Source organism: Thalassophryne amazonica, chromosome 5, assembly GCF_902500255.1.
Source record: "Thalassophryne amazonica chromosome 5, fThaAma1.1, whole genome shotgun sequence".
NCBI lineage: Eukaryota > Metazoa > Chordata > Actinopteri > Batrachoidiformes > Batrachoididae > Thalassophryne > Thalassophryne amazonica.
This window is the reverse complement of record NC_047107.1, coordinates 71,896,957-71,917,391: the sequence shown is the minus strand read 5'-3', so window position 1 is coordinate 71,917,391 and position 20,435 is coordinate 71,896,957. Positions and strand designations below refer to the sequence as shown.

Sequence of the window (20,435 nt, the reverse complement as noted above, 5' to 3'; positions counted from 1 at the left end):
GTTAAAGTTGTCTTACATGTCCTCAGTGTTTCTGAGGCCAGCTGCAGAGGATTAGAGCTGTGTGTGTCTGCTCACTCCCAAGGAGTCCCTCTTGTCCCAACAGATAGCTCCTTTAACCCAGCCTTTGAGAGTCTAGGCTGCTCCCCCCCATAGATATCATGCTGGGTGTTTGAAGTGGCCCCCTGCTACTCCGCCTGTGTGGTACTAAGCTATTGGGCACAAAGTTTAGCCTCCTTGTGAAGCCAAGGAGAAGGGGGAGGATGAGGAGCTCTGATTAAGGGCATAGGGGTGTGAGGTGTATGTGTTTGAGGGCAGTGGTGAGTATGATTTCAAAATTAATTCCATTTCTATTCAGTTTATTTATACAACTCCAAATAACATAAGTAACTTCAAAGTGCTACACCCAAGTATGGTTAAGCAGAGGTATGGGCAGTAGTGTGCCATGAAGGGCCAAGTTGGTGCAGGTTTCTCTTGCTACTGATCACCTCAGCATGCGATTTCACAGATGATCAGGACTTTAAATTGATCATGCCTTACCCCAGCCACTACACCCTGCTGTTGAGGCGGGTGCCATTACTGCGGCATTACCTAGATGTACAGAATTTGAGAGTATCTCAATAGGTGTGCTGATGAAACTCGTAACATCTACAAAAAGCACAACCTGCTTATTTGATCCTATATCAACAAAACTGTTTAAGGACCTGTGGCCCACTCTTGGGCCAGCTGTGCTGGAAATTATTAATCTCTCATTAACTTGTTGTAATGTTTCAAATCTGCAGTAACTTCACCATTATTTAAGAAATCTAATCTTGACCCTAGTGTATTGAAAAACTATAGGCCGATATCCAATCTATCATTTTGCTCTAAAATTCTGGAAAAGGTGGTTTCACAGCAGCTTGTGGACCACCTTACTGAGAATAATCTTTTGGAGCCACTGCAGTATGCTTTTAGAAAATATCGTTCCACAGAGACAGCTCTCACTAAAGTGGTGAATGATCTTCTGCTTGCAATGGATTCGGACACCACTACGGTTCTGGTGCTGTTAGATCTTAGTGCTGTGTTTGATACTGTGGATCATCATATTGCTTGATAGGCTGGGGAATCATTTTGGGATTACTGGGAGTGTCCTTGAAGAGTTGACATCATACCTGACCAGTCGTTCTCACTGTGTTTTGTACCTTTCACTGCTATGATAAAGATAAAGATAAACTTTATTGATCTCACAGAGGAGAAATTCACGTTACATCAGCTCTTAAAAAAAACACACAAGATGGGTGCAAGTAGAGGAAAATGTTCATCAAACAGCGTGTGCAAGGATAAGCAGTAATAATAATACTTGTAACAGTACGAGACATATGCTGATGATACTCAAGTTATATGTGCCGATAACTGCTGGTAATCTCATCCACATAAATCTTGAGAAGATTGCCTTGCATCAGTGAGAAGCTGGATGTCTAGCAACTTCTTACTTTTAAACTCTGATAAGACTGAAATGATGGTTCTTGGTCCAGTGAGACATCATCACACTGACAAAGTGAGGAACCTTGGAGTAATTTTTTATCCTAAGTTGTCCTTTCACCTCCACATTAGAGATAGTACGAGGACTGTTTTCTTCCACCTGCGAAATATAATTCATCTCATCCTGTCTATGGCTGATGCTGAAACCCGGATTTATGCATTTGTCTCTTCTAGATTGGACTACTGCAATGTTCTATTTTCTGGTTTACCACAGTCCAGCATTAGGGGTCTCTAATTGGTTCAAAATGCTGCTGCCAGACTTTTGACACAAAGCAGAAAGTTTGACCACATTACACCCATTTTGGCATCCCTTCACTGGCTTCTTGTCCCTGTGAGATCAGATTTTAAGGTTCTGCTGCTAGCCTATAAATTGTTCACGGACTGGCACCTCCCTACCTAACTGACCTAATTAAACCCTACATATTGCCCTGGGCTTTACGTTCTCAGGGTGCAGGACTACTTTGTGTCCCTCCCTAGGGTGAATAAAAGCCTGCGGGTCACAGAGCTTTCTCTTATCGTGCCCCTGTTCTGTTGAATTCTTCTTACTTATAAGGTTTTGAATAATCAGGTCCAATCTTATCTTAGGGACCTCATAGTACCATATCACCCCAATAGAGCGCTTTGCTCTCAGACTGCAGGCTTACTTGTAGTTCCTAGGGTTTTTAAGAGTAGAATGGGAGGCAGAGCCTTCAGCTTTCAGGCTCCTCTCCTATGGAGCCAGCTCCCAATTCAGATCAGGGAGACAGACACCCTCTCTACTTTTAAGATTAGGCTTAAAACTTTCCTTTTTGCTAAAGCTTATAGTTAGGGCTGGATCAGGTGACCCTGAACCATCTCTTAGTTATGCTGCTATAGACTTAGACTGCTGGGGGGGTTCCCATGATGCACTGTTTCTTTCTCTTTTTGCTCTGTATGCACCACTCTGCATTTAATCATTAGTGATTGATCTCTGCTCTCTTCCACAGCATGTCTTTTTCCTGATTCTCTCCCCTCAGCCCCAACCAGTCCCAGCAGAAGACTGCCCCTTCCTGAGCCTGGTTCTGCTGGAGGTTTCTTCCTGTTAAAAGGGAGTTTTTCCTTCCCACTGTCGCCAAATGCTTGCTCATAGGGGGTCGTTTTGACCGTTGGGGTTTTTCTGTAATTACTGTATGGCTTTTACCTTACAATATAAAGCGCCTTGGGGCAACTGTTTGTTGTGATTTGGCGCTATATAAATAAAATTGATTTGATTTGATTTTGGAATGATCTCCCTGCGTCAGTAAAACAGTCAGATTCTGTAGAGACTTTCAAGTCTAGGCTTAAGACACACTTATTTTCCCTTTCGTATGGCTAGCACACTGGCATCGTATGTTACTATGCTTTTTACTCTTTTAAATTCATTTTATTAGGAAACGGAGCATACCGCAACCTCAACTTTCCCTAAATTCTGGGTCTTTTAGTGAAGCTTAGGGCTAGTGGCTGGCGATCGCCTTAGTATTACTTCTGTTTTTCTTGTTGCTTAATGCTAACAAATTATACTGTATTTGTTGTCTTTCTGATGCCTGATTCAGTTTTTTTTTCTCTGTTTGAGGTGCGGCTCTATCCGGAGATGGGTGTGTTGTCTGTTTCTGTAACCCTCCTGTCCTGTGCACTGGCAGCATTTCCTGTATATTTGTTTTTGTGAATTGTTTTATAAATTGTGTCTGTAGCATGGCCCAAGCTGAGTTTCACTCCTTTGAGTCTGGTCTGCTTGAGGTTTCTTCCTGAGATCATCAGAGGGAGTTTTTCCTTAAGCCCCTTTCACATTCGCGTAGAGCTGCTCATTGTGGCGTATCGTCTATGCTGAGATGAGCAGCTCTCCGCCCACTTTTAGCAGCTCTCCGTCGAGTTTTTTCTCCCTACGCATCAGTATGTTGAGGGCTACATGCGTAGGAGGGAAGAAATTAAAGATGTTTAATTTTCTTTGGCCTAGAGTGCTGGACACAGTTTTAAGCAGGTCTGCGCAGCACAGCGTTACTGCATGCAAGTCTGTGCAACACTGCGCTTCTGTATACAACCAAAAACTGAGTGCTGCATCCAGAGGAATCAGCTGGAGAACATGATCACACAGCCCACAGCGCCTGTGTGTTCAGAACAGGGAATCAAACCTCAACTCAGAAATCCAGAAACAGCAGGTCAGTCTCTCTCTCTCTCTCTCTCTCTCTCTCTCTCTCTCTCTCTCTCTCTCTCTCTCTCTCTCTCTCTCTCTCTCTCTCTCTGTGTGTGTGTATGATCAAACCTGTGACTTTTAAATAAAAGCACACTTGCTGCATGTCGGTGCACTCATCAAACGCTCTGATCGTGGTAGTAATGCAACAGTAAAACCCTCATGATACAGTCCACTGTTTTCCAAGTGCAGTGATGTGTTCTGCACAGCCGGCAGGAGTGAATTGGGTTTAAATAGCGGCAAGGTACACGCGAATGTGTGCACTAAGACATTAAAAAAACATTAAAAAAGCGAACACACACAGCTGCACGTATGAAACGAACATGGAAAAAGGCTGAGTACGCGCGCATTTTGGGCACCACTGTCGCCTGTGTGCTTGCTGTGGGGGTTGGTAAGGTTAGACCTTAAGGGGCTTTCACAGTGGCGCATTTGTACAGCTGCTCATTACAGCGTATCATCTAGATGATACGCTGTAATGAGCAGCTCTCCACCCACTTCACGTGGAGTTTTTTCTCAATACGTAGCAGTATGTTGAGGGCTACGCGCGTAGGACGGAAGAAATTAAACCTGTTTAATTTTCTTCGGCGTACAGCACAGCATGAAGCCTCCACGGGAGTCCATGCAGCGCCGTGCTACTGTCCGCTATTGTGAGCCCGCCCACGCTGCAATACGCACTGTGCGCAACTTCACATCTGCCTGTTCTTCTGGAGCTATAAATACTGCGAGATCGTTGCTTCACTATACTGGACGAGGACTGTTTCAGTGTCGCATTATTTCATAAAACCGCTCTCTCTCTCTCACACACACACACACACACACACACAGAGAGAGAGGGAGAGCGAGAGAGAGACTGCTTAAAATAAAATAAAATAAAATCGCAGAGAGAGGGAGAGAGCGATTTTGTTTTATTTTAGCAATCTGATAGAGGAGAGAGACCGCTCACATGAACACATGTGAACACACACTCTCATGATAAAATCCCACTGATTTTCAAGCACAGCCGTCTGAGAACTGAAAAAAGGGGAAGTGGGTTTTTTTGCGGCAAAAGAAACGCGCTGTGCACACATAAACACGCAGCTATACGAATGGAATGAACACTCGAGGTACGCGCGCACTCCGGGCGTATTAAAATAGCCACACACGCCGCAATACGCAGCTCTACTAACGGAATGCACAACGGAAAAAACCGAGCACGCACGTATTTGGGGCGTATTTCAGTGACTCGCAGTGCCGCAATGAGCAGCTGTACGAATATGCCACTGTGAAAGCCCCTTTACTTGTGTGAAGCGCCTTGGGGCAATTTTGTTGTGATTTGGCGCTATACAGTAGTGTTCAGAATAATAGTAGTGCTATGTGACTAAAAAGATTAATCCAGGTTTTGACTATATTTCTTATTGTTACATGGGAAACAAGGTACTAGTAGTTTCAGTAGATTCTCACAAATCCAACAAGACCAAGCATTCATGATATGCACACTCTTAAGGCTATGAAATTGGGCTATTAGTAAAAAAAAAAAGTAGAAAGGGGGGTGTTCACAATAATAGTAGTGTGGCATTCGGTCAGTGAGTTCGTCAATTTTGTGGAACAAACGTGTGAAAATGGGACGTTCAAGACATTGTTTAGAAGAACAGCGTAGTTTGATTAAAAGTTGATTGGAGAGGGGAAAACTTATATGCAGGTGCAAAAAATGATAGGCTGTTCATCTACAATGATCTCCAATGCTTTTAAAATGGACAAAAAAACCAGAGACACGTGGAAGAAAACGGAAAACAACTATCAAAATGGCTAGAAGAATAACCAGTATGGTAAAGGCTCACCCATTGATCAGCTCCAGGATGATCAAAGAAAGTCTGGAGTTACCTATAAGTGCTGTGACAGTTAGAAGACGCCTGTGTGAAGCTAATTTATTTGCAAGAATACCCCGCAAAGTCCCTCTGTTAAATAAAAGACATGTGCAGAAGAGGTTACAATTTGCCAAAGAACACATCAACTGGCCTAAAGAGAAATGGAGGAATATTTTGTGGACTGATGAGAGTAAAATTGTTCTTTTTGGGTCCAAGGGCCGCAGACAGTTTGTGAGACGACCCCCAAACTCTGAATTCAAGCCACAGTTCACAGTGAAGACAGTGAAGCATGGTGGTGCAAGCATCATGATATGGGCATGTTTCTCCTACTATGGTGTTGGGCCTATATATCGCATACCAGGTATCATGGATCAGTTTGGATATGTCAAAATACTTGAAGAGGTCATGTTGCCTTTTGCTGAAGAGGACATGCCCTTGAAATGGGTGTTTCAACAAGACAATGACCCCAAGCACACTAGTAAACCAGCAAAATCTTGGTTTCAAACCAACAAAATTAATGCCTCGCAGATGTGAAGAAATCATGAAAAACTGTGGTTATACAACTAAATACTAGTTTAGTGATCCACAGGATTGCTAAAAACCAGTTTGAACATAATAGTTTTGAGTTTGTAGCATCAACAGCAGATGCTACTATTATTGTGAACACCCCTTTTTCTACTTTTTTTTACTAATAGCCCAGTTTCATAGCCTTAAGAGTGTGCATATCATGAATGCTTGGTCTTGTTGGATTGATGAGAATCTACTGAATCTACTAGTACCTTGTTTCCCATGTATCAATAAGAAATATACTCAAAACCTGGATTAATCTTTTTAGTCACATAGCACTACTATTATTCTGAACACTACTGTATATATGAAAATAAATTGAAAAAATGAAAATAAATTGGAAATTTAAGTTGAGGAGTGGAGCTCATCAGTAAAACCACCTGCTGAGGTGTTCGGTTGCAAAGGGAACCCACACTGTCTCAGCACTTGCTGCCCACCCCTGGTCAAGAGTCTAAAACTTTCTCACCCTGTGAACACGTCATTGACAACAATGCTATCAGTTGCCTAAACTCATTAAAAAGCTTGGATCCTCTACCAGTTTATTGCACAGTATCTTAGCCTGTTCCTAGGACTACACTCTTCTGCATAGAGATCTCTGATGTTGTACCTGGAATTTACAGGAACCATTCTCTCAGTTTGGGTTGTCATCTGTTACCACTGGGACTAGTGTGGGCTTTACCTTTCATGTCTTTTGTAGTTTTTCTTTCAGCCCCTGGTACTCCTTGATCTCTTCATGTGCTTTCTTTGTGGTGTTGCTTGCCACATCTACCACAAATACCCTTTTCTACTCTTTGTCAACCACGACTATGTCTGGTTGGTTGGCCAGCACCTGTTTTTCCTTCTGGAACCTAAACCTAAATCCCACAGCACCATAGCCCTGCTGTTTTTCACCACCTTTAATGGTCTTCCACACTTGGACATTGGTGCTTCCAGTATGTATTCAGTGTAGATGTTCCTGTAATTTGATCTTATATAATCTCATATATTTACCCTTTAAATAGTATTTACAGTTCAACAGATGTCCTTAACAATATGTTCTATTTGATTTCTAACTTTTGAAATTATTGCAGTTGAACTTAAAACTGATGCATTTTCCGCTGAGATAGCACTGATTGCTTATGAACTTGATTAATGTACTTGTGCAAAGGTCTTACAAAGATCCTGAATGTATTAATTGGTGAATTTATCCTTGATATTAAAGAATTCAGTTGACACATTAACCCAACATTATTTTAAAAGCATTTTACTGACAGCAAGCCTGTTGCATTAAATGAGCTGAGACACTATGTCATGATGTTTAATCATTTTTCTTCTCTGAAAGTCTACCAGAGAAACTTCAACTTGTGAAATCTACAAGGCCACATCTTGACAAGGTATTTGTTGTACTTTTGTTTTTAATTAACTCCTCATACCTGCTGTCTGTGCATATGTAGATTTTCACTATTTTGTTTGCTGATTTATCTCAGCACACAATTTCCTACAGGGTAAAAAAGATGGCTTCTCCTCAGGCTAAATGACCACCCCTGCCCCCCAGGCTGTGGCAGTCAAATCAAAACTCCCACCCTGCTTTCTTTGTTCACCTTTTTCATGTTGTTGCCTCCATTATTAGCGTAGTGTATATATAGTTTGTTGTTAGTATTATAGTGGACTGCACAGACCATGTTTCACCCTTTTCTTAGACAAGAGACAATTTGTATGACAGTCAGGTCTTTAAGTATTTGGACAGCAATATGATTTTTGTAATTTTGAAATGAAACAATGTAATTTAGATGTTTTTGTTGTGTCGACTTTCATTCATTTTCTATACCCGCTTACTCGAATTAAGGTTCACAGCAGACCTGGAGCCTATCCCACCAGTCATACAGTGAGAAGCAGGGTACACCCTAGTCAGGACGGCAGTCTAAAGTAGGTTTACATATATAGACAAACTCATTCACACCTATAGTCAATTTAAGGTCTCCAGTTCATCTAACCTGCATATGTCTTTGGAAGGAAGTCAGAACACCCAGAAGGAACCCACGCAAACACGAGGAGAACACACAAATGGCACATAGAAATACCAGATGGTAAGTGATCCCAGGACCTTCTTGCTGTGAGGCAACAGTGTCAACTTTAAGCTTTAATTCAAGTGGTTTAACAAAAATATCACATTTACCATTAAGGAATTACGGCCACTTTCATACATTTTTTTCCTCCATTTTTGGAGGCCATAAGTAGTCAGACAAATATAAGTAGTATTGTAAATATTGGTTAAGTGCGCTTGTTTCCAGTACAGAAGATTCCCGGTTCAAACCCCACTCCAGCCCATTCTCCATGTAATATGGAGTTGCGTCAAGAAGGGCATCCGGTGTAAAATTGTGTCAAATCAACGTGCAGATCCACCTCGAATCTGCTGTGGTGACCCCAAGTGAAAACAAGAGAGCAGCCAAAGGGTCTTACTTTATTGTAAATATATGTAGATCATCACTTGTTACAACCACTTTTCTATAGACAAGTTGGGTTGAATACATGAACATGTGCAAGTCACTGAATATGTTTTTGACTTCATTTACATAATTCTTTAAGAAATACAAGGTGTATACAAAATCTGTCCGGAACAGGAACTTTTCAAAAACTTAGTGACAGTGCAAGAAGGAGACAACTCTGAAGGAGTTCCAGGCTTCTGTAGCTGTGACTGGCGAAACTGCATTCAGTGTTGTGCAACTTTTGTCTATTGCAATGTCAGTCACAGCTTCATGATGGTGTACAAAGGCAAAAAACAAATAAATACATTAAAAAAAAAACATTAAAAAACTTGTCACTGTCCAAATACTCACAGCTGTATTGTCAGAGAATATTTGATACCTATTCCCGATTCTCAGTGAAAATTTGTTTTTGAATTTGTGTCACATGCCATGTCCTCCCCAAAGCAGTAAAGCCATGTATTGTTTTCAGTTTCTCTGAACTTTTATCACAGGATGAGGAGAGGAGAGGCTTGTTGTGTGGGATGTGTGGGTAAATAATGGCATTGTTGTCTGTTTGCGCCACGTTTTCTTTCCCACATGAATCTCTCCTCCGACCTTCCTACACCTCCCTCACGCCCCGCCTTCCCCACGTTGCTTTTTTCATGTTAATGAGAATGCTGTTTTTCTGTTGTTATACCATGTGACAAGGAAGTGTGTGGCCTTTACACTTCAACACAAAACCCCAAATATGTGCAAAGTGGCCTTTAACTGTTGTGGAGGCAGCAGGGTGTGTGTGTGTGTGTGTGTGTGTGTGTGTGCGCGCGCTCGTGCTGAGTGTCATTGCCTGGTTTCAGGTGTGAAACACAGTCATCAGCTTCTGTGTAAAAACTGGCCACCACCTCTGTCATAAAAACACTTGTCTTGAAAGTTCCTAAAGTTTAAACCAATCTGAACTGTCCAAACTACAGGAAATTGCGGGTTTTAATATTGTGGTGTTTATAGTAACAAGACTCACAGAGGAGATGACTGTTGTTAGTGACACCAGTGTTACATTCCCTAACTATTGAAAGACTAAATATGTTTTTCTAGTTTTAGGAGTAAATTTTGTAATTGCAGAGCCCAGATATTCTCATACAGTGCTTTTTCACCCAAGTTGTCATGTACAACCCCTGGCAAAAATTATGGAATCACTGGCCTCGGGGGATGTTCATTCAGTTGTTTAATTTTGTAGAAAAAAAGCAGATCACAGACATGACACAAAACTAAAGTCATTTCAAATGGCAACTTTCTGGCTTTAAGAAACACTATAAGAAATCAAGAAAAAAAATTGTGGCAGTCAGTAACGGTTACTTTTTTAGACCAAGCAGAGGGAAAAAAAATATGGAATCACTCAATTCTGAGGAAAAAATTATGGAATCATGAAAAACAAAAGAATGCTCCAACACATCACTAGTATTTTGTTGCACCACCTCTGGCTTTTATAACAGCTTGCAGTCTCTGAGGCATGGACTTGAGTGACAAACAGTACTCTTCATCAATCTGGCTCCAACTTTCTCTGATTGCTGTTGCCAGATCAGCTTTGCAGGTTGGAGCCTTGTCATGGACCATTTTCTTTAACTTCCACCAAAGATTTTCAGTTGGATTAAGAGCCGGACTATTTGCAGGCCATGACATTGACCCTATGTGTCTTTTTGCAAGGAATGTTTTTACAGTTTTTGCTCTATGGCAAGATGCATTATCATCTTGAAAAATGATTTCATCATCCCCAAACATCCTTTCAATTGATGGGATAAGAAAAGTGTCCAAAACATCAACGTAAGCTTGTGCATTTATTGATGATGTAATGACAGCCATCTCCCCAGTGCCTTTACCTGACATGCAGCCCCATATCATCAGTGACTGTGGAAATTTACATGTTCTCTTCAGGCAGTCATCTTTATAAATCTCATTGCAACGGCACCAAACAAAAGTTCCAGCATCATCACCTTGCCCAATGTAGATTCGAGATTCATCACTGAATATGACTTTCATCCAGTCATCCACAGTCCACGATTGCTTTTCCTTAGCCCACTGTAACCTTGTTTTTTTCTGTTTAGGTGTTAATGATGGCTTTCGTTTAGCTTTTCTGTATGTAAATCCCATTTCCTTTAGGCGGTTTCTTACAGTTCGGTCACAGACGTTGACTCCAGTTTCCTCCCATTCGTTCCTCATTTGTTTTGTTGTGCATTTTCGATTTTTGAGACATATTGCTTTAAGTTTTCTGTCTTGATGCTTTGATGTCTTCCTTGGTCTACCAGTATGTTTGCCTTTAACAACCTTCCCATGTTGTTTGTATTTGGTCCAGAGTTTAGACACAGCTGACTGTGAACAACCAACATCTTTTGCAACATTGAGTGATGATTTACCCTCTTTTAAGAGTTTGATAGTCCTCTCCTTTGTTTCAATTGACATCTCTCGTGTTGGAGCCATGATTCATGTCAGTCCATTTGGTGCAACAGCTCTCCAAGGTGTGATCACTCCTTTTTAGATGCAGACAAACGAGCAGGTCTGATTTGATGCAGGTGTTAGTTTTGGGGATGAAAATGTACAGGGTGATTCCATAATTTATTCCTCAGAATTGAGTGATTCCATATTTTTTCCCTCTGCTTGGTCTAAAAAAGTAACCATTACTGACTGCCACAATTTTTTTTTCTTGATTACTTATAGTGTTTCTTAAAGCCAGAAAGTTGCCATTTGAAATGACTTTAGTTTTGTGTCATGTCTGTGATCTGCTTTTTTTTCTACAAAATTAAACAACTGAATAAACATCCTCCGAGGCCGGTGATTCCATAATTTTAGCCAGGGGTTGTATAATGTTGTATTCATTGTTCCTTTTTGCCCATCTGTCCCATTTGTGTGACTGTTAGCAAGATTATACAAGTACTGAACCGATTTTCTTGGAACTTGGTGACAGGGTAGGGTATGGGCCAAAGAAGAAACCATTAGGTTTTTGAGCAGATCTGATGAAGAGGATTTGTCCAGGAATTTTACATCACTTTCTTTAGCATTGCAGGACTGGAATTATTATTATAATTATTGTTGTTGGTGAAGTCTTCCAGGCATAACACACACACCTTTCTGAAAATAAAAAATTAAGCATATGTCGAGTGTTAATATCTACATTATCTCTTGAGAAACTGAATTTTTCAGAAAAATCTGTGCTGAAAAATACCCTATCTTAATGTTAAAGAAAGTGGGGGGAAAGGGTGGGGGCTCTTGGATCTGCCTTTTTAATCAAATCAACTCCAAAACTATTTTTTTCCCCTTTGGCCCATACCCCACCTTTTCACCAAGTTTCAAAAAATCTGTTTACTAGTTATTGTGCAGTTCTCTAACTACTACAGAGATGTGTGTAAAGTGTTGGCAGAGGTATGTGCTCTCTGAGCGCTTTAGTTTATGTTGGAATTGTTTTTATGTGATGCATTATGTTTTTGTAAAACACCTGATAATGGTTGCTTGCAAGATGCTATATACAGTAAATAGTTATCATCATCATCATCATCAAAATCTTATCAAGACTGAGAAATACTTGTTTTTAATTTCTAGTATCTGTAGAATATGATGGTTAAAGAAAACAAAAGGATTAACTTAAGTAATAAAAAAAAATCTACATATAAAAGTTGAAACCCATTTGATGCGGTTCATGTCATCCGCAGACCATTCTAACTGTGACATTTGAAGTAGCTGGAGATCTCTCTGAGGATGCTTTGAACATGTTTATCCAGGTGCACACACCTTACATTATTCACACTTTGCCATTTGTAAACCCAATTTTTGTCATTAATTGGGCTCTAATTCAACCATTTGGAATGTAAATTTCTCATTTTCCATGGTTTCAGAATCTCCTTTGGGAAAAGGTGTTGAAAAACAAAGAGGGGAAACCCATGACCGTCATCCGGTTAAAGGTAATGTCAAACACAATCAGTGGCAGCCGTCATCAATAAGGGCTCCTTTATCTTCTGTATTGTTTTCAAATGCTCCGTGGAGTTTCGGTTAATGTTTTACTTTGACTGTGTCTGTGTTTTCAGGGTTTAGTATCATTTGTAGGTAAAGCCCAACAAGTGATGCTGCAGGGGGTCCACGAGCTCTACGAATTGACTGAAACTCCACAACTTTGGGATGGGAGTGCACGGACCAACAGGCTGGTCTTTATTGGTATATGCACACACAAACATTTCCCACCTAAAATAAGCTCCAAACTCACTAAAATGCATTTCCCCCTCCAGATTTAACTATAAAAGTCTTTAAATGATATTCATTTTTCTTTCTGAGATACCAGTGTTACCCCAACAACTGTGATTGTGATCTTCTTCTCTTCTTCTCAACAAAATATTTTTTAAAGTCATGTTTAAATCTGTTTTGAAGAAATCGTTAGCCAACTTTAGTTAAGACAAACAATAGCAGGCAACGCCTCTCACAATTTAAATTTTTTGTAGTACACATCAGATTCAGCAAATGTGCATAAATCCAGATAATTCTGTGTGTTAAAATACTGAAGTCCACATGTGAGTAAATTAGTACACATTCAGAAGAAGAGTGAAATACCAGAAATAACACCACAAAAACCCCAAATGAGGGTATGTGCCCAACCCATGTATGTCAGAGGTGTCCAGTCAGAACTCTGGGATTGGAATCACAGAGGAGGAACTTCTTTGTTGCTGTTTTTTCAAAAAAAGAATGTGAGTTATCAGAGAATGATGTCCCGTTTCAAAGAAATGCAAAAGAAAGTTGAATTACTAAGAGTGTAAATGTGGGTTGAATGTAATTACATTTAAAAATTGCGGGACTACAGAAGGAATCGCCACACCGGTAGGCAGAAAACAACTTCTGCAGCCACTGACTCTGCGCACTTTGTGATCCATGACAGATCAGCACCATGCATAAAAAACATCACATCCAGATGGATGGCAAGCATTTAGTCTCAAGTATCGGATGTGGTTTGGCTCAGAATTGTGTCCAGTACAGGTGGAAGATGGGATCACATGAGCTCACCATGTGTTCAAACTCATCACATTAAAAACAAACCTCCCCCTCTGTATTTTTTTTTCCTTTGGTTTCTCTGTGCAGCTACACATTTAGGCGATACGATGTGATTGAAGTTATTATGAGGGCTGCAAAATAACTACGATCTTATTTTCGGTTCATTCTTTTGAAATCAAGCACAGTTTAACATGCACAAAAGAGCAATTTTGCAGACAAATGGATGAACACAAAGTGAAAAGTTGGACTCACTGGCTTCAAAATGACTGTGAGCCGTGGAAGAAATAAAACCAGAGAGAAGAAACACAGAGGCGACTGTCCAGGAACCCATGGTTCAGTGCTGGCTGGTCTGGGGGCTTTCAGGTTGTTAAAATGTATAAATGTATGAATACATACATCACACACACACATACATATGCTCTCAAATTGTTATGGATGGGTTGATTTTGTGTTTGTGGATCTTGTGTTTTTTTATTTTATTTTTGAGAAGTCATATGAGCCACACAGGTGTATATAATCAACGTCCGAGTGTATATAATTAAAGCAGCCACCTCCTTGTGGTGGGTTTTTTTTTTTTTTTTTTTGGTCAAAGAGAAAGCTTTGGCTTGTTGTTTTTTCCTCCATCATTTTTTCTACCTTGCACAAACACACACACCTGCTGTATTGACTCTCAGCACAGGTGAACTGCAGCCTGAAGCACGGATGTGCACACCAGCCGGACTGTGCAAGTGTGTCTTTTTTGGACCGTGTTTAAAAAGTTCCTGAACTTCAATGATGTCCTGCTGCTGCACTCAACCCACAGAGACAGGACCAGACAGCAGAAAGAGATCAGACAAAATTTCTCACAATATCGCTTTCGATCTTCGGGATCAAGAGTTGACACGTAGTCTGAAGTCCTCTTCCTGTGCATTTTCCCACTGCATCTGCTTGGAGTCTGGACTTTTCTGCCTACTGATCTGTGTGCGCATGCGTGGGAAAGGTGGAAGTAAACAACAACAGCGATCCCTTCTATAGGTCAACATAATGGACTACAATGACTGCCTGGGCCTATATAACAATAGGGGAAACTTGTAAACTTTTTTAGCTACCCCTGAAAACCCAATGCAACATATGTGTGTTTGTTTAAAGTGTGTATTTGGCCTTAATGGGTTTAGTGTCCTGTCTGCAGATATGTGGAGGCAGTAGTGCACGTAGGTGCAATCTCCACCTTACTGTCAATCAATCAATCAATTTTTTTTTATATAGCACCAAATCACAACAAACACTTGCCCCAAGGCGCCTTATATTGTAAGGCAAGGCCATACAATAATTATGTAAAACCCCAACGGTCAAAACGACCCCCTGTGAGCAAGCACTTGGCTACAGTGGGAAGGAAAAACTCCCTTTTAACAGGAAGAAACCTCCAGCAGAACCAGGCTCAGGGAGGGGCAGTCTTCTGCTGGGACTGGTTGGGGCTGAGGGAGAGAACCAGGAAAAAGACATGCTGTGGAGGGGAGCAGAGATCGATCACTAATGATTAAATGCAGAGTGGTGCATACAGAGCAAAAAGAGAAAGAAACAGTGCATCATGGGAACCCCCCAGCAGTCTATGTCTATAGCAGCATAACTAAGGGATGGTTCAGGGTCACCTGATCCAGCCCTAACTATAAGCTTTAGCAAAAAGGAAAGTTTTAAGCCTAATCTTAAAAGTAGAGAGGGTGTCTGTCTCCCTGATCTGAATTGGGAGCTGGTTCCACAGGAGAGGAGCCTGAAAGCTGAAGGCTCTGCCTCCCATTCTACAACTCAACTCAACTGTGCAGGCAGTTGCGTGTCTGCCTGCCTCCTTAGATGCACATCACCACATTGAGCAGAAGAAAAGTTTTTTAAAGTCTGTTATCATAGATTACCCGCTTATATCATAGAACTGGTGGTGCTGAGCCGCCTCCTTGGTTTCAGAATGTAGTAAGTGAGTGGACTAGAGCTGATACAATTTCACTATTAAATAGTAAGTTCTTTCGGGGTCCCCGCATATGGATCTGCATGTTGATTTGGCACAAGTTTTATGCCAGATGCCCTTCCTGAAACATCCCCACAACCACCTGTGCCCATGGAGGATGGGCACAGGTGGCTATTTTCTAAACTTGCTTATTCCAGTTAAGGGTCTTGAGGGACTAGAGCCTATCTTCATTTCCTTATGTTTCATGTCAACATCAGTCCACTCTTATTTTCTCTCTCATTTTGTAGTGTTTGAAGCCTGTCACCTGACCAAATCAAATCAAATCAATTTTATTTATATAGCGCCAAATCACAACAAACAGTTGCCCCAAGGTGCTTCACATTGCAAGGCAAAGCCGTACAATAATTACGGAAAAACCCCAACGGTCAAAACGACCCCCTGTGAGCAAGCACTTGGCGACAGTGGGAAGGAAAAACTCCCTTTTAACAGGAAGAAACCTCCAGCAGAACCAGGCTCAGGGAGGGGCAGTCTTCTGCTGGGACTGGTTGGGGCTGAGGGAGAGAACCAGGAAAAAGACATGCTGTGGAGGGGAGCAGAGATCAATCACTAATGATTAAATGCAGAGTGGTGCATACAGAGCAAAAAGAGAAAGAAACACTCAGTGCATCATGGGAACCCCCAGCAGTCTAAGTCTATAGCAGCATAACTAAGGGATGGTTCAGGGTCACCTGAATCAGCCCTAACTATAAGCTTTAGCAAAAAGGAAAGTTTTAAGCCTAATCTTAAAAGTAGAGAGGGTGTCTGTCTCCCTGATCCAAATTGGGAGCTGGTTCCAGAGGAGAGGAGCCTGAAAGCTGAAGGCTCTGCCTCCCATTCTACTCTTACAAACCCTAGGAACTACAAGTAAGCCTGCAGTCTGAGAGCGAAGCTCTCTATTGGAGTGATATGGTACTATGAGGTCCCTAAGATAAGATGGGACCTGATTATTCAAAACCTTATAAGTAAGAAGAAGAATTTTAAATTCTATTCTAGAATTAACAGGAAGCCAATGAAGAGAGGCCAATATGGGTGAGATATGCTCTCTCCTTCTAGTCCCTGTCAGTACTCTAGCTGCAGCATTTTGAATTAACTGTAGGCCTTTCAGGGAACTTTTAGGACAACCTGATAATAATGAATTACAATAGTCCAGCCTAGAGGAAATAAATGCATGAATTAGTTGAGACAAGACCTTTCTAATTTTAGAGATATTGCGCAAATGCAAAAAAGCAGTCCTACATATTTGTTTAATATGCGCATTGAATGACATATCCTGATCAAAAATTACTCCAAGATTTCTCACCGTATTACTAGAGGTCAGGGTAATGCCATCCAGAGTAAGGATCTGGTTAGACACCATGTTTCTAAGATTTGTGGGGCCAAGTACAATAACTTCAGTTTTATCTGAGTTTAAAAGCAGGAAATTAGAGGTCATCCATGTCTTTATGTCTGTAAGACAATCCTGCAGTTTAGCTAATTGGTGTGTGTCCTCTGGCTTTATGGATAGATAAACCTGGGTATCATCTGCGTAACAATGAAAATTTAAGCAATGCTGTCTAATAATACTGCCTAAGGGAAGCATGTATAAAGTGAATAAAATTGGTCCTAGCACAGAACCTTGTGGAACTCCATAATTAACCTTAGTCTGTGAAGAAGATTCCCCATTTACATGAACAAATTGTAATCTATTAGATAAATATGATTCAAACCACCGCAGCGGAGTGCCTTTAATACCTATGGCATGCTCTAATCTCTGTAATAAAATTTTATGGTCAACAGTATCAAAAGCATCACTGAGGTCTAACAGAACAAGCACAGAGATGAGTCCACTGTCTGAGGCCATAAGAAGATCATTTGTAACCTTCACTAATGCTGTTTCTGTACTATGATGAATTCTAAACCCTGACTGAAACTCTTCAAATAGACCATTCCTCTGCAGATGATCAGTTAGCTGTTTTACAACTACCCTTTCAAGAATTTTTGAGAGAAAAGCAAGGTTGGAGATTGGCCTATAATTAGCTAAGATAGCTGGGTCAAGTGATGGCTTTTTAAGTAATGGTTTAATTACTGCCACCTTAAAAGCCTGTGGTACATAGCCAACTAATAAAGATAGATTGATCATATTTAAGATCAAAGCATTAATTAATGGTAGGGCTTTCTTGAGCAGCCTGGTAGGAATAGGGTCTAATAGACATGTTGGTTTGGAGGAAGTAACTAATGAAAATAACTCAAGACAGAACAATCGGAGAGAAAGAGTCTAACCAAATACCGGCATCACCGAAAGCAGCCAAAGAGAACGATATGTCTTTGGGGTGGTTATGAGTAATTGTTTCTCTAATAGTTAAAATTTAATTAGCAAAGAAAGTCATGAAGTCATTACTATTAAAGGAATACTCGGCTCAATAGAGCTCTGACTCTTTGTCAGCCTGGCTACAGTGCTGAAAAGAAACCTGGGGTTGTTCTTATTTTCTTCAATTAGTGATGAGTAGTAAGATGTCCTAGCTTTACGGAGGGCTTTTTTTTTTATAGAGCAACAGACTCTTTTTCCAGGGTAAGTGAAGATCTTCTAAGTTAGTGAGATGCCATTTCCTCTCCAACTTACTGGTTATCTGCTTTAAGCTGCGAGTTTGCGAGCTGCGAGTTATACCACGGAGTCAGGCACTTCTGATTTAAGGCTCTCTTTTTCAGAGGAGCTACAGCATCCAAAGTTGTCCTCAATGAGGATATAAAACTATTGACGAGATCATCTATCTCACTCACAGAGTTTAGGTAGCTACTCTGCACTGTGTTGGTATATGGCATTGGAGAACATAAAGAAGGAATCATATCCTTAAACCTAGTTACAGCGCTTTCTGAAAGACTTCTACTATAATGAAACTTATTCCCCACTGCTGGGTAGTCCATCAGAGTAAATGTAAATGTTATTAAGAAATGATCAGACAGAAGGGAGTTTTCAGGGAATACTGTTAAGTCTTCAATTTCCATACCATAAGTCAGAACAAGATCTAAGGTATGATTAAAGTGGTGGGTGGACTCATTTACATTTTGAGCGAAGCCAATCGAGTCTATCAATAGATTAAATGCAGTGTTGAGGCTGTCATTCTCAGCATCTGTGTGGATGTTAAAATCACCCACTATAATTATCTTATCTGAGCTAAGCACTAAGTCAGACAAAAGATCCGAATATTCACAGAGAAACTCACAGTAACGACCAGGTGGACGATAGATAACAACAAATAAAACTGGTTTTTGGGACTTCCAATTTGGATGGACAAGACTAAGAGTCAAGCTTTCAAATGAATTAAAGCTCTGTCTGGGTTTTTGATTAATTAATAAGCTGGAATGGAAGACTGCTGCTAATCCTCCGCCCCGGCCCGTGCTACGAGCATTCTGACAGTTAGTGTGACTCGGGGGTGTTGACTCATTTAAACTAACATATTCATCCTGCTGTAACCAGGTTTCTGTAAGGCAGAATAAATCAATATGTTGATCAATTATTATATCATTTACTAACAGGGACTTAGAAGAGAGAGATCTAATGTTTAATAGACCACATTTAACTGTTTTAGTCTGTGGTGCAGTTGAAGGTGCTATATTATTTTTTCTTTTTGAATTTTTATGCTTAAATAGATTTTTGCTGGTTATTGGTGGTCTGGGAGCAGGCACCGTCTCTACGGGGATGGGGATGGGGTAGTGCACGTAGGTTCCTCGAGCCACCACAATGATAAATTCAACCAATCAGGCTCTTCCCCTGTGCAACACAATACGAGCTTGAGAGTGCAGAGGAGTGCACGTCACTCCATCAAAACCCTTTACGCCTGTTGACTACCCGTATTTCTTGTCAGTGTGTAGGTTGAGTGTTGCTTGGCTGTGCTGACGCCTCGACACACTTGTGTCAGCGTGCGGGCATATACTGTGTCCGTGCTGCTTACATGTGTCTCCTGTTTGCTGTTTAGGAAGAAACTTGGACAAGGACATTCTGCAGGAAGAGTTCGTCTCCACAGTGGTGCAGAAGGCAGAGAACAGCTAGCCAGATGTTTTCTCATCTCTTTATTGGTTAACAGTTGCCATCAAGCCAGCTGGATGTGGGAGGACTGCTGTGATTACTGTGAAGTCTTCATCAATATAATAGTTTCACATTTGGAATATTGTTTCAACTTAAACAGCATTTTTATTGCTTCTTAAAATATTTATTTTTAAATGTTGGGCAACTCACTATTTTGCTAAATGATGCACATCAAATCTGGGATGACTAAACTGTGTGAATGTCACTTTTCTGACTTAACTAATCTTGTATTTTTATTGAAAATAAAGCTCTTCTGAACAATGTTTTGTGATTCCCAGTGTATCTGAATTAGGGTACCCCCCACACACACCCTACAAAAAAACAAGAGAAAATTTTTTGTTGGTTAGGTTTAACTGCAGACTATCACCATAACAACAGAGGTGCTGTGCCTTTGTGTGGAAGTGGCAAACAAAAAAAAAAAAAGAAAAGCCTCCAAGAAGTGTGAAGAAGACGTTTACATCCCATCACTGAAGATGGTTTTTCTACAGTTGATAGCCCACTTTTCCTTAATGTAAGGAATTATTATTATTAATTTGAATTTGTTTACATTTGCAACTATGATTATTTTAATTATTGATTAATCTGTGATTTGATTGTTTAAATTATGAGATAAAATGGTTGAAGTTTTCTACAAGCTCTGGATGATACTTTCAAATTACTTGTCTTTGCTTCATTTACAATGAAATGCACAGGAAAAAAGGGGGAAAGCAGCAAATCAAATGCTGGATACAGGTGTTGCTTAATAAATGATGAACGACTAATCATTCTCTTAAATGTTCTCTTTTTGTCGCTAAATCTTTTAATTACTGCCCCCACTGAG

At 40.6% G+C, this 20,435-nt stretch overlaps 1 protein-coding gene across 1 annotated transcript in view; it reads left to right on the top strand.

Moving 5' to 3' along the window:
* cbwd (COBW domain containing) overlaps positions 1 to 19,822 on the top strand; it is a 54,393-nt gene extending 34,571 nt beyond the window's left edge. The window contains exons 12-16 of the mRNA XM_034170525.1: positions 7,436 to 7,487; positions 12,254 to 12,322; positions 12,437 to 12,502; positions 12,626 to 12,752; positions 19,506 to 19,822. Of these exons, the coding sequence (XP_034026416.1) occupies positions 7,436 to 7,487; positions 12,254 to 12,322; positions 12,437 to 12,502; positions 12,626 to 12,752; positions 19,506 to 19,579 (388 nt within the window). The 3' untranslated portion in view covers positions 19,580 to 19,822. The remainder of the gene's footprint in view (positions 1 to 7,435; positions 7,488 to 12,253; positions 12,323 to 12,436; positions 12,503 to 12,625; positions 12,753 to 19,505) is intronic.
* Positions 19,823 to 20,435: the final 613 nt, after the last annotated feature.